Raw genomic sequence first — 15,207 nt, 5'->3', positions numbered from 1 at the left:
AGCAACAGAATATGACGAGTCAAGGTAACAATGGTAAGCGCAAGCACACGAATGGTGGCTCAGATTTTGTGGCTAACACTAATGTGCAGCACAATGATCGCCGCAGCAAGGGAAAGTTCCAGCCCCAATCTAGAGGGTCAAGGTCTAATCTAGAGGCGATGTTGAACCAACCCTGTCCAAAGCATAGCTGGCCTGATAGGCCATCAACGCACCTGTGAAAGGATTGTAGCATCATGAGGGAGTACATGAATTACAACCTCAACCAGGACCACAACATGGTAATGGGCCACATGACGCGGCTGGCTCTGGCTCACACAGACCTGGCTTTGGAGGCGGTGGTTCAAGTTCTAGTTTTCAAGGACAAGGTGGTCAGGGGGGCTTTAACCAGCAGTCCAACCAGGGTAATCAGCAGCAGCAGTCAGGGTATCAGAGCAACCCGAAATAGCTGAGTAGTGTGCAGTATCATGTCTTTACCACTAGCTTATGCAAGCGGGATCAGAAAATTCATAAGTGTGCGGTGAGTGCAGTTGAGCCAGCTGTGCCGCGATATTTACGATGATCAGAGCAGCCAGTTGTATGGAGCCGTGAGGATCACCCACCTCGAGTTGATAATCTGGGTCAGTTAGCCTTTGTTATACCACCACAGGTTGGGGCTACATGTTCACTAAGGTGCTCATCAATGGAGGCAGCAGTATTAACATCCTTTACTATGACACTTTCCACCGGATGAATCTAGCTGACAAAGATCTTAAGCCGTCCTCTACAGTTTTTCATGGAGTAGTACCGGGTAAGTTAGCCTATCCAGGTGGTAAGATTGCTCTGGAAGTAGCTTTCGGTGATCAAAATAACTATAGTGCAGAGACATTAAACTTTGAAGTCATCAAGATCAGAAGTCCCTATCACGCTCTGTTTAGATGGCCGGCTTATGCCAAGTTCATGGCACGGCCTTGTTATGTTTATGTGCAGCTTAAGATGCCGGGTCGCAAGGGTACTATCACAGTTCATGGTGATCGGAAAATAGGTCTGGAATGTGAGGAAGGTGATGCTGCGTATGTTGAGTCAGTCTGTGCGATGGAAGAATTGATGTTTTATAAGGATAACATTGACCCAGCGGATATGACTCCGTTGAAGAAGCCAACAACAGAACAGGACCCGCTGCTAAAGTTTAAATTGGTAGACAATACTAAGAAGGTTGTATTTGTCCCCGGCGATTCAACCAAGCAGTTCACCATTAGTGCCAATATGGATCCAAAATAGGAAAGTGCGCTCATCGAGTTCATCCATGAGAACCGGGATATCTTTGCATGGAAACCTTCAGATATGCCAGGTGTACCGAGAGAACTTGCTGAGCACACTCTCAATATTGATCCCAAGTTTAAACCGGTCAAGCAATTCCTTCGTCGTTTCCACGAGGAGAGGCGCAAGGCCATTGGAGAAGAAGGCCCGGCTCTTAGCAGCAGGGTTCATCGTTGAAGTTTTTCACCCGGAGTGGTTGGCTAATCCGGTGCTCGTACTTAAAAAAATGGTACTTGGCGCATATGTGTGGATTACACAGACCTTGACAAGGCTTGCCCTGCTGACCCCTTTGCTCTCCCTCGTATTGATCAAATCATAGATGCTACGGCGGGTTGCGAGAGCTTGTGTTTTCTGGATGCTTATTCTGGATACCATCAGATCAAGATGGCATTCAAAGACCAAGAGAAGACGGCTTTCATCACGCCTTTTGCAGCTTTCTGCTATGTCTATATGCCTTTTCAACTCAAGAGTGCCCAGGCGACTTATCAGCGTTGTGTGCAGAACTGTTTTCACAGTCAAATCGGGCGTAATGTTCATGCCTATGTGGATGATATTGTGGTAAAACCCAGAAAGAAGGAAACTCTGTTGGATGATCTGAAAGAAACCTTTGATAATCTCCGGATCTACAAGATGATGCCCAATCTGGCCAAGTGTGTCTTCGGTATGCCTGCAGCCAAGCTCTTGGGCTTCTTGGTCTCTGAGAGAGGCATTGAGGCTAACCTGGAGAAAATCAAGGCAATAACATCACTAGCTAAGCCGGCTTGTGTCAATGATGTTCAACGGCTGGCGGGTCGTATTGCAGCTTTAAGCCAGTTTATAAGCCGCCTCGGAGAGAAGGCTATTCCTCTATACCAGATGATGACGAAGATAGATCAATTTTTTTGGAGTGATGCTGCCAACGAGGCGTTCAAGGCGCTTAAAAAGCAGCTTGCTGAGCCGCCGGTTCTCGCAGCTCCCATTGAGAAGGAACCATTGCTCTTGTATGTAGCGGCAAACAGAAGAGCCGTCAGCGTTGCAGTCGTGGTGGAACGGAAGGATCCTGGTAAGGAGTATCTGGTTCAAAGACCAGCTTATTATGTCAGTGAAGTTCTGATTGAGTCAAAGCAAAGATATCCTCATTGGCAGAAGCTAGTATATGCGGTGTTTATGGCCAGTCGCAAATTGCAGCAGTATTTTCTTGGTCATCCTAATATTGTGGTTAGCTCAGCCCCTTTAGGTGATATAATTCAAAACCGAGAAGCCACAGGACGAGTGGCCAACTGGGACATTGAACTGGGACCTCATGGGTTGAAATATACCCCAAGGACAACTATCAAATCTCAAGCTCTTGTGGATTTCATCAATGACTGGACAGAGTTGCAGATGCGTGAAGATAAGCCGTACAACACTTACCGGACAATCCATTTTGATGGGTCTCGGCAGCTTGAGCGCTCGGGGGCTGGAGTTATCTTGACTTCCCCGCATGGTGATAAATTTGGTTACGTGCTACGATTAATGTTCCCTTGCAGTAACAATGCAGCTGAGTATGAAGCCTCGCTTCATGGTCTACACATGGCCAAGGAGATGAATTTAAGCCGGGTCAGGTGCTTTGGTGATTCAGACTTGGTGGCTCAGCAAGTTTCAGGTAGTTGGGATTCTAAAGACCCACTCATGGTGGCTTATCGTCGAGCGGTTGACGCCATTGCTGGTCACTTCAAAGGTTATCAAGTGGAGCACATTGATCGTAGAAAGAACGAGGCAGCCGATGCTTTGTGTTGATGTCACTTCATCCTGAAATGTTTGGGAATCTCATGAAGCATAATCATGTACACGTTGTCTTCCCACCTCTAGTTGATGCTCGAGAACATCAACGCATTCCAATTCCAATCCATAATCATTCGGTAACGGCCATGCCGCACTGCTCTCAACTCTTTGTGTTGATGTCACTTCATCCTGAAATGTTTGGGCATCTCATGAAGCATAAGCAGGTGATATTTTACAACAGTGAAGCGAGCAAGACAGACTATTTTGTACATGGCAAAACAGGACTAACAATAATGTTACACGTCATGAAGCATAAGCAGGTGATATTTTAAAAATTATAAAAAAGGTAGTCTGTGCAGCCTGCATACAGAAATCTCTCTTAGCTCACCAGAGGAGCATGATGTTGGGGCCCAATCCAAAACACAGACAAGTTACAAATTTAGACAGCACGTTGCGTAGAAGTAAGCAAGCAGTTGGCCATTCTGTAGCTCAATTAAAGTCTTAGGGGGCATAATGAACAGCAGAGGGTTTCATACAAACATACTACAGCAAGCAAAACTATGCAATCATTAGCCTAGTATAAACTAGATTGTGAGCCTCATGCAATAATAGTTGGTTAATAGACTTCAAAGCTTCAGACACACTTTGGCAGAGTAATTAAATGGTAAGGCCTTTAATTATGTCAACTAATAGTTATACAAGTACCCAACATTAGGCATCATTCTTTGGGCATCTCATTAACTGAGGACAAATAAAGCAATTGAAAAGAGCAAATTAACTATGCCTGAAACAAACAAGGAATTGAACTGTTGAGTTGGATACAGTGACTTACCTTAACAGGTTGAAGAGGCTCAGCGCAGCTCCTACTTATCTTGCAAGGCTCCTTCCTAACATCTTGTACTTGGAAATCCTCAATCTTATCCTCATTGCACCCCCTCTGCAAGGTGACACAAACTAGTTACTCGTCTCCTTGGAAGATAAATATGCATACTTTCCAGTCTGTGAACACAAAAGGATGAGATTATAACAAAACAACACCACATAATGAAACATGCCGCATCTCTTGCACTTGCACACAATGAAATGAGCATTTACTATGTCTGCACTATGTAAAAACTAGGCATACCTTCGAACTGGATCTCCAGGTACTCTTGGCGAGCCTACTTTAGTGTACAGCCAAACCTTTATGTCACCTATGAGTTAGAAAAGGCCCAACTATAGCAGCCCTTAGTGTTTAAATCGTTGACAAGCTTTGTTAGAGTGTTAGGTCAAGAACAACAAGTAATCAAAGCAAACAGTCCTAGTATGGCTGGCTGATGCAAACAAGCAATTGAACAGATGTGTGAGCAAATCTTACATATCAAGAAAAGAAGCAAAGAAGGAGGCTTAAAGACCATCACTTGACTGACCAGATTTAAGGGGCATTTAAACATCATGTGCAACGTATGAACTAACATAAACATTGCATATTCCAGATTCTACAATGGAATGCACATGTATTAGGTTATGCCATGTATGATGATGCCTAAATGTACACTATAGCAGACAGGAGTGATTCATCATTGCACGCACAATTGAATTGTAGGTTAAGGGCCAGTTCTATTCCGCCTTTTCAGGGCTTATTGTCAAAATAAGCCATAAAACATGTAAAGAAGTCATTTTTGAGTTATGGGCTTGGGCTTAACTAATTTCGCTTTGGAGGGGGGTGTTTCGGGTAGAACCTCACTAAAAATTGAAGGGAAGGGGAATAGTGAAATGACTCTATTGTCTGCCTATATTACACTCAAAATGCAACTGGTGACGCCCGCGTCACACCTCACCCTCAAGTAAAAACAAACACGCAAGTGTTCATTGCCCTTCCCACTTGCATCTCCTCTCCCCTTTCCCTCTATCTCAATTCCCTGCCTACAGCACTATGGTTCCTCCAGCAAGCCGTCGCCACTAGTCCCATCTGGCCTGGTCCTCGACGATGCTCTGTCCAGCTAGGCTACATGGCCGGTGGGTAGGGGCACATCTCCCTGGCTGCTCCTCCCTCTGGCGCCGCCCCTCATTCTCATGGTCTCCAACAGCTGCTCCACTGTGGTTCATCCAACGCACTACTCCGGCAGGCGCTGCACAACTACGGTTGATGCCACACTGCGGCAGAAGGCACCTTATTCCCCCTCCCCACCTCCCAGGCCGTGGCCTTGAGGTGGTGTTGAAGGATGAGCTCATCCAACATGGTGAGGACCTCCTATGATTTTTTGCCAAATTTTCATTCTGATCCACTATACGATGAATTGCTATGAGCTGCTTCTTCTGCTGCTATATGATGCATTGCTGTGAGCTGCTCCTGCTGCTGCTATATGATGAATTGCTATGAGCTGTTGCTGCTATATGATGAATTGCTATGAGCTGTTGCTGCTGCTATACGATGAATTGCCATGAGCTACTACTGCTATATGATGAGTTTGTATAAGCTGCTCTTGCTGCTGCTGTATGATGAATTGCTATGAGCTGCTTCTGCTGATGCTATATGATGAATTGCTATGACCTGCTTCTGCTGCTGCTATATGATGAATTGCTATGAGTTGCTCCTGCTGCTGCTATATGATGAATTGCTATGAGCTGCTCCTGCTGATGCTATATGATGAATTGCTATGAGCTGCTGCTGGTATATGATGAATTGCACACTGCTGCTGTTGCTATATGATGAGTTGCTATGAGCTGCTGCTATATGATGCTTTCAGGTGGTGCTGCTATATGATAATAACCAGCCACTTGGACCATCGAATTTCAATAAATAATTGTTCTTCATTTAAATGTGGGTCATGTGTTTTTCGTTTAAATTAGGCAATGGGATCTCTATGGAAAACATTGACCAAAGTAGATTGTGCCAAGTAGATGGTATCTTTGTATTTGCATTTTGAGCAAATAGTGATGGTATGTTTTCCTATCATATTAATTACTGCACTGGGTTCAATTTGTGATGTTTGCAAGTCAAATTAATTTTCATATGGGCAGCAAATTGAAAAAATATAATGCAATCTAGACTTTTCACTGATCATACCAAAGATAAGCTGAAGACGCAATGAAAAGAACTAGTTGGCTTATTACATGGAGCTTATATTCACAAGTGCTTATTTTCTTAGGATAACTCGTAATAATTGTCCCTAAGAAACTTGGCCAATAGAACTGACATACAAATAACATGTCACGATGATTGCAATGGAGGAGTGACGTACCATAGCACACTGTATAGGTTCACTGCTGGCTCTCCTTTTTTTGCGATGTTCCATGAAATTGCCACATACATCTTGTACTTTTTCATTGTGTAACCCTATCTGCAAGTTGACACGGCTAATTTCAGACATCTCTACATGATAATACATTGCATATCCCTTGCGCATATTTAAACCACCAATTAATGATTGTGTGCGTAGCATAAACTAGCCATGACTCTGTGTGCTGGACTAGCAGGCACTCTAAGGGAGCCTAATGTAGTGTACTGGAATTCCTACATGCCACCTATGATTTTGTGTAATGTACTGCCTCTGTTCCTAAATATATGTCTATGTAGACATTCCAGTATGGACCACATACAGATGTATATAGATGCATTTTCAAGTGTAGATTCACTCATTTTGCTCCGTATGTAGCCTATAGTGGAATCTCTAGAAAGACTTATATTTAGGAACGGAGGTACGAGGTAGTATCATGTATCACATCTACATATCTAATTTAGCAGCCAGTAGTAGAAATCATTGTCTGCACAAAGGGATTACTGGTCGAAAATCCGAGCAAAGCACGCTGGCAGGCACAGAACAATACAAGAGAGAGAGAGAGACACGCTTACAAGATCATAGCAATGCCTCGGTCCAGGATCTTGGTTGGCCAAGCTGTTAGATCCAGAAGAAACATCGTCCTTGTAGTTTTTGCCAGCTGCATAACAGGTAACAACGACTTGTTAGTATATTTGAAGTACATCGGGCAGGTGATGCTGGACGGGTTTAAAGGTGACAAGTACCTAGGCCGTGGCGGGTGTTTGGCATCTTGCCAGACGGTGGGAATCAGGTTAGAAACGTCAAGGGTGATGACGCTGCGCTGGCTATCGGGGTCTGGTAAGGAGATCTAGAACCGTTGAGTATTGTGTTTGTGGAGCGGCTCCGGTAGGGTGGACTACGGTGTGGGCAAAGCGGATCTGTGGCCGTGGATGAGGGCGTAGGTGAAGCTTCTCCGGTGGTTGGGTTAAGGATGGTGTCGACGATGCGGATCTGCGGCCGTGGACGGGGCGTCAGAAGCTGCTCCGGTAGGTTGGATGAGGGTGCGAGGAAGCGGATCTGAGTCCGTGGACTTGTGAGTTAGCAAAGCGGCCCCGGTAGGGTTGAAAATGGTATAGGCGAAGCTACTCCGGTGGGGTTGACGATGGTGTCAACGAAGCGGCTCCGATAGGGTTGAGGAAGGTGGGAGGGGTAGATGGGGCGGCTCCGGGGGGTGTGGACGAAGCGTCTCCGGTGGGGAGTACGAATGAGCCGCTGCAGATGCGCTGCGGTTGACGAGAGCACCGGTGAATCAGATCCGGCGTCGTGGACAAGGCCGACACTGAATGGGCTATGGTATAGTGGTGGATGAGCAGTTTACTTGTTTCTAGGGGAGGTGGGAGGGGTAGATGCGGCCGCAAAAGCAAATCCGGCGAGGTGGACGCCGCTGGCAGTGAACGGGCTCTGGTACGCCGGTGGATGAGCAGTCTAGGGTTTCGATAGGGGAGGGGAGAAAGGCCGATGAAGTACGGACGGCGTGATGTGAGATGCTCTGGTGCTGTGGAGTTAGTCGTTTTTGCGGGAGGGGGAGAGGAAATGGGGTTGCCGTGTAGTGGGGGGAACCGGAAGTTACCAAAGCAGCCCCGACCTATTATGTAGATGAGGGCGGTATTGTAGCTGTTGGTCTCCGTGCACCAACGACAAAAGGGGAATTTCGCATGCTAAAGACTAAGGTGGCAGAAATTTTAGAAGGAGGCGGTAGATTTTGCCGCCCGCAGGATCGTTCGTATCATGTTTCAACTAATTTTGGACCGTGCTAGCAGGAAGGTCATGCAAGACTGTGTACACGGGGCACGCATCAGCAGTTAATAACTGGTGTGAAGTCCACCCCAAAAAAAAGACAATAACTCGGGATGATGCGCCGATAACTTGGACATTCACACTAGCGTGGCCAATCGTACGGGTGTAGTGGCGCGTTCACAAGAAAAGGGATCAAACGCTCAGCCTATGTATTTCTCGTGTAAATAGATAATTTAGTGCAATTGGTTATTTTCTTTAAACATAATGCATTGACGTGTTAGTGTAGAGGCGCACAAAAAGAAATGGATAGTGTAGTCCGCTACTTAAAAGTGTTACCTCATATGATTACATAGCCTCCATTTCATAAATTGCGTACCCGTTGAATTCATATATGAATATTACATATATTACTTCATAATAGAACCTTAAATCAGCCAAGACTAATGATTTTGAATGCAAGAGTAACAATGGTGCATGTACATGATAGCTACATTGGTTGTTTGAAGAAACATCACTGTAACTTTGGCATGCACAACTGAAAAGGTTTATTTAAATAGAAAAAAATGTGATATGCGAGTGTCCAATCTTTATAGAGTTGAATCGATATTGTACCTTTGGCCATGATACGAAGTAGATATTGATTTATGTTCAAGCGATGCACGTCCACGATCGCTAGATAGTGATACGTGAATGAATTGTGCAATCTCTCTCACACGCATACATAACTCATTTCCCTGTGGGCATCGGAATCACACACGCGCACTTCGTGTATTTCTCTCCCTCCGTCAAGGTTAGAATTCGTCTTTCTAACCCATCCTACAAGTCTCTCACACAGAAACACACAGGCTCTCTCTGTCGAACACGCCCACCCCTTTAATTCCGCCCACCCATAGCCACTAATGTCTCAAAGTATAATAATGTCTCTCACACATATGCCTAAGGTTAACCCGAGTTCCGAAACCATATGAATACATACAATGGGATTCCAGCAGAGCACCTTTTGTTTTGAGATTTTGCTCTCTCTCTCTCTCTCTCTCCCTCTCTCTCTCTCACACACACACACGCACGCGCACACATTGTTTCTCGCTTCATTTTTTCCGGCACTTGCATGCACACAATTTTGTTTATCTTCGTGATGCTTTAAGTATGCCTCACACAAATGCTATCTACCTATCCCTTAATTAGCTAGATATGTGTCACACAAACTCCTTCTCCCTACTAGCAAGATGCCTATGCGTTGCACCGAACATCAAGATGCATTTGTATGAGTAGTTTATCTTGTGGGAGAAAAGGATGAATGAGGGAATGCCTTATTTGTAAATGCGGGGAGGGGTGTCGGTATCTTTTTGCAAAATTGCCACAGTTTCCTTCCTATCCGTCGGATAAAAAATCGGATGGCCTATATTGCAGGATGGCAGGAACACCATCATCACCAACTCTGTTTTTATTAGAGTAGGGATATGTAAGTGTCACTGCCCCCCCCCCCCCCGACACACACACCCACACCCACACAACCACACACACACACTTCCCAACACCGAAGGAGTAGGGTGACACCTCGATCTTGATACTAATCTATCGACTGGCTTCTCTCTCAAACACACACACACACGCGCGCACACACTACCCGACACCGAAGGAGTAGGGCGGCACCTCGATCTTGATAGTAATCTATCTACTCCTCTTTCAAACACACACACACACATACACACACACTCGCTAGTTGTGCCTCTGTGCCTACCGCGCACACTCTTGATACATCTTTCTCTCCCTCCCCCTCCCCCCCACCCCAACAATGACAGCAGAAGGGTGACAACTCGGTCTGATCGTAATCTTTCAATTGGTTTCTCTCTCTAACATTGTGTCTCTGTGCCTCGCTTAGTAGCCCCCTCGATACGTATACTTCTCGCGCGCGCACCTGTAGTGACGATGACGCTGAACCCAGTGTGCCTCATTTTTACCGGCCTCATGTGATAGTTTTCACCCTGTTTTCTATTAATTAACAAGGCAACCTTTTCTTTGTTACTACTAGTGAACCTGAAATCATTCGGGGCAGACATAAAATATATCACTTCAACCCAATTATCGCAGTAACTATTTTAAAAGAAACTAGCTAGATACCCGTGCGTTGCACGGAACATCAAGATGCATTTGTATGAGTAGTTTATCTTGTGAGAGAAAAGGATGAACGAGGGAAGGCCGTATTTGCGAACGTGGAGAGGGGTGTGGGTATATTTTTGCAAAATTGCCATACTTTTCTTCCTATCCGTTAGACATAAATCCGACGACCTATATTGCAGGATGGCACGCACACCATCGTCATCACCAACTCTGTTTTCTGCTCCCTCTTTTCCTACATATTTGTCTTTTTAGAGATTTCAACAAGTGACTACATATGGAGCAAAATGAGTGAATCTACACTGTAAAATATGTCTAAATACACATCCGTATGTGGTAGTCCATTTGAAATCTGAAAAAGACAAATATTTAGGAACGGATGGAGTATAAGAGTAGACATGGAGATATATCTCCAGCATGGTCTACAACAAAAATGTGCTGGACTAGTTAGCGCCGGATGCTCGCAACGTGATGACATGAGTTCGAATTATGTCTTTAACTTTAGATATTTATATTATATATTACTTATTTAATATATACTTCTTTCGCTACTGTACTGACAGTGGAACCCACAGAGTACTTAGAATACAAGATTAAGGATGGACTTGTTTGTTTTTAACTTTCTGTACGAAGTTGTAGCCACCCTGCAAGTCACGTGTACACTGTACATGCAATTAACTTTTTATAGAGGGACAATCATACACGCAATTAACTCAAATGGATTGGATGTCACTCTATTATTTCCAGCATAAGAGCATCTCCAACGGCAGCCCGCAAATTTCCTCCCGCTTCCTTCCGCGGAGGACGCCATCAAACGCCAGCGGCATACATTTTCACAACTCTAACTAACCAGATGAAACTCGTGCAAGCACGGACTTATTTCATATAAGCATGAAGGATTTCGTATAAAAAAGCCGGATCTTCATATAAACATGATGGATTTCATTACATTTACATGAACTAAGCGGTGCCAATCCGGCTCTCTGGGTATAATTAATACTCCATCCGTCCGGAAATACTTGTCCTTGAAATGGGTGTATCTAGAATTATTTTAGTTATAGATACATACAATTTATCCATTCTTAGAACAAAAATTTCCCGCCAGCTGGAGAGGGAGTACATAATCTAAATGGTCGCCCGCGGATCCCTTTGTCGTCCTCATGTCCGGTAGACACTTTGCGGGGTCGGCGAAGGTCCTCAGAAGAGACGAAGAAGCAAAGAAACCACCTGAATGCGCAGTCGTCACCTCGGCGGTGTCCTTCATGGGAGCCAAGTGGCGGCGGCCTCCCGTGTTCTACTTCTCCTCGATGATGGCGGCGGACACGGAGAAGCTGGCCACCGACTTGTTACTCTCCACGGACCCGACTTCTGTCTCTGCCTACATGGCGCTGCCGCAGGCACGGGAGGCGCGCCCACAGACACGGCAGGCGCAGCATCGCAGACACTGGTGGCGCAGTACGACGCGGCAGCGACGACGCCCGTACCGGTGTGCTCGCTGCCGTGCCGGCGTGGAGCAACTCGCCACTCCTCATCGAGCTGAACTGGAGCGACACGTTGCTGAACCATGCGCCTGCTTGGGGCGGCAACTGGCTCCGTCGGGCCAAGCGAGGTTGGTGAAGCACCGAGCGTCCTTGCCCGTATCCGGAGGGCTCGGCGGGCCACCCAGCCGGGTAATATGCCGGAGAACGGCTCCTCAGAAGCCATCGGAAGAGTGGAGAAAATGGTGAAGGAGGAGACGGGGGAGCGGCGGAGGGGTGCGATTCTTGCCCGCTGTCTGGCTGGCCTCGTGTAAATAGAGGGCGGACGGTAGGAGCTTGGCCGGCGTCTGGCCTCGTTTAAACTGAGGGCGGACGGGAGGAGCTCGACTGGTGTTGCATTTAATTCCGGCCCGCTCATGAACGGACGTGTGGCCGGAGTAGGTTTCTCGGTTTGCATGCGGGTTTAACGGAGGGGTTTGATGGAGGCGAGGAGGTGTGCTCAGCCGGGCGTGCAGCGGGCGGCGCAGTACTATTCGATTTGACAGCGGGCGACGCAGTTCCCGATACGGCTTTAATGCAGACGACGGAGGGTGTAGCGGTTCCCGAAATGTTGAACGGCCAATGTATCCTCCTTCAATTAATGCATGAGGGAAGTAATGGGAGGAGGACCGGGAAAAGAGGCTGCACGTATAAAGGTGCCCCTCCATTCCAATGCATCTACGACATCGTACGCACCTAAGCATTTGCCTAAGCACCTACACTAAGCGCAAAAGATCTCACTCCAGACCCATGGCGGCGATGCGCGTGAGCATCCAGCAGCTGTGCCAGATGGTTCACGACGTCGGCCTACGGCATGGCGCCGAGGATCGTCTCCAGACGGTGTTGGAGACCGGCTGGTGGATGGCCGCCGTCGACGCCAACTACGACTCTCAGTTGGACCTGATGATCGTTGCCACCACCAGCAAGTTCACCGTCCTCAAGAAGCTCGCAGACGACATTGCCGTAATCCTCCAGCCCACGCGCCCCCCCCCCCCGCTCCTCGTTTCCTGCCACCCTAATCGGCCTCCATGGCCGGAACCTCTTTCAAGCACTAGTGGCCCTGCGACTGCCCGATGATGCCATGAAGAATGTCCACCTGGAGGTCGTGCTCGCCGAGAGGCACCTCGCCCTGCGAGAATTCGTCGACCTACACATCCACGTGTACGAGCAAATCGTGTACATAGGTATCTACAAGGCCAGTGAGGACGCTACGACGTTAGCCTTCCTCAACCGGATGGAAGCCTTGGATGCCTTTGCTGAGAAGCACCTCGACCTCGCCACAAAAGCCGCCGCTCCTTAGCCGCCGGTCGGTGGCCCGGCGCACTAAGTTGAGGAGGAGGAGGTTGTACGTTGATTGATGCATCTTTCTTCTTGCCTTCTGTAACCACCACTGCGATCGCATCATCATCGTGCCTACCACGATTGTGTTGTTGCATTCTCGTTCCAGTCAGTACCGACATGTGGATCCCTTTGCTTAATTATATGCATCACTGTAACTAGTACTCCATCCGTCAATTTATAAGTTGTGCTTACCTTTTCCATCAACTTCGTGCAACGTGCGGGCATCTTGCTAGAAACACTAGAACATGTCGGACCGCGTGTGACCAAACCGACGATGCGCCAACCTAGCTACTACGTACCCTGCTTATCTGGCGGAAATAGCCCCGCCCTAGCGTTTCCAATCGTTATTTCTATCTATCGATCGTGCCAAGGAGCAGAACCAAAATGTTACAATTTATACATGTTTCTCTACTCCTACTCCTATAAAAGACTCAGTTGGTGATGGTGGTGTGTCTGCCATCAGTCGTTTCTCACCATTAGATCTGCATCTAACGGTTGTGTGGTAAGTTGTGGCATTTTTGCAACAATAGCCCACTTCTCTGCTCCAATTTGCAGAAAACCCCTTATTATCTTGAAAGCAACCACATCCCGCCCTCACCTCATCAAAACGGCCTGAGAAATATATTTTGAGTGAAAAGTACTCCCTCCGTTCCTAAATATTTTTTCTTTCTAGAGATTTCAATAAGTGACTACATACAGAGCAAAATGAGTGAATCTACACTTCAAAATATGTCTATATAATCCGTATGTGATAGTCCATTTGAAATCTCTAAAAAGACAAATATTTAGGAATGGAGGGTGTAATATATTAGGAGTATATAAAAACAAGAGTGATTTCTTTCAAGTTTGTGAACAAGTACTACTATTCTACTACTTTGGATCCGTCGCAACGCACGGGCACATTGCTAGTAAAAGGAAAAGGCCTGCCGCGTTCGCGTCGCACTCCCCCCACACACGCCCGGGAATCGGGAGTACTCCACGGCCCGTCCGGCACGACACGTAGCTTAGGGAAGGCGTGTTACCTAGCATTTTCACTTTCATGTGGGACCGCCGTTGAGCAAATCGACTATTGGCAAACCGCACCCCGCCCGCCGCCAGGTTGGAAAACAAAAACGAGGGGAAGATCTAGCTGTAGCACGGAAGCCAAGAAATTTGGTGTCAGATGGGGCTCGTTGATAGAGTTGGAGCATTCCGTACTACTCTACTCCTACTAGTACTACCACTATACAACTAGTAGGTACGTGCACGGCACAGCATCGTAGGAACAAAAAATGGGAAGATCTTGTTTTGGGTGATTTATCTTTTTTTCAGTCAACGTAGTATGAATAATATGATGTGGGGGGCACCCATGAAGCTTATGTGGCTTGGTTGCTTGGCTACGAAAGGTTAGAGAAAAATAAATAGATAATGTGTTTAGAGTGCACTCCACTAAATAGATATACTTTGGATCCATTGCAACGGTCCCTCACATCTATATCTATACCCCCTATATAGTGTGTGAATAACTTTGAAAGTTGGTCGTTGGATGAAGCCAATCCGACGGTACAAAGTTGGCAAATCCGAGCACTACTGGTCGTTGGATATCATCTACATTCCACCAGATTCTACCACATGTAGAATCTAGAAGACTCCATGGTTGAACTTCATTCATGACTAACTTTTCCACAACTAAGCTTAGGCAAAGTGTGTCTGCCACAAAAAATGTGGCTAACAAAATGGCCACCACAAGTGTGGCAAGATTTGGCAAGAAGTTGAGTCTATGACATGTGGACCATGTAGCTAGAAAAGTGTGGCAAGCCACAAGTGTAGCAATGAACCAAACACATGCCTGGTGTGTTTGGTAGGGTGTATGAAGGGTGCATGATCCCAAGAGTTCCCTTCTCGACCCACTTTTGGGTGTTTGGTAGAGTGTATGGAGGGTGCATTAGTCCACACTAGATTAGCACAAATACACTAGAAGCATGCGTGAAGAGAGCATACATGAAGAGGGGTGTTGAGTTGAGCATGCATGAAGAGGGAACAACTATGCTGAGACGAGAACGCAACCAAACACACTTGTGGCACACCTAAGCTTAGGTGTGGCAACCTTAGGCTGCAAACAAACCATAACTTTGAAAGTTGGTCGTTGGATGAAGCCAATCCGACGGTACAAG

General features: G+C 46.5%; 1 protein-coding gene across 1 annotated transcript; it reads left to right on the top strand.

Annotated features, from left to right (window-relative positions):
* The first annotated feature begins 233 nt into the window (after positions 1-233).
* On the top strand, positions 234-3,054 carry LOC141041000 (uncharacterized). Its single transcript, XM_073507110.1, has 4 exons — positions 234-401; positions 528-617; positions 967-1,049; positions 1,866-3,054. The coding sequence occupies exons 1-4, from the start codon at positions 234-236 to the stop codon at positions 3,052-3,054; spliced, it is 1,530 nt and encodes a 509-aa protein (XP_073363211.1).
* The last annotated feature ends 12,153 nt before the right edge of the window (positions 3,055-15,207 follow it).

This window comes from Aegilops tauschii, chromosome 2, assembly GCF_002575655.3.
Source record: "Aegilops tauschii subsp. strangulata cultivar AL8/78 chromosome 2, Aet v6.0, whole genome shotgun sequence".
In the NCBI taxonomy this organism is placed as follows: domain Eukaryota; kingdom Viridiplantae; phylum Streptophyta; class Magnoliopsida; order Poales; family Poaceae; genus Aegilops; species Aegilops tauschii.
The sequence above is the reverse complement of the archived record's forward strand: the minus strand, read 5'-3'. Positions and strand labels throughout refer to the sequence as shown.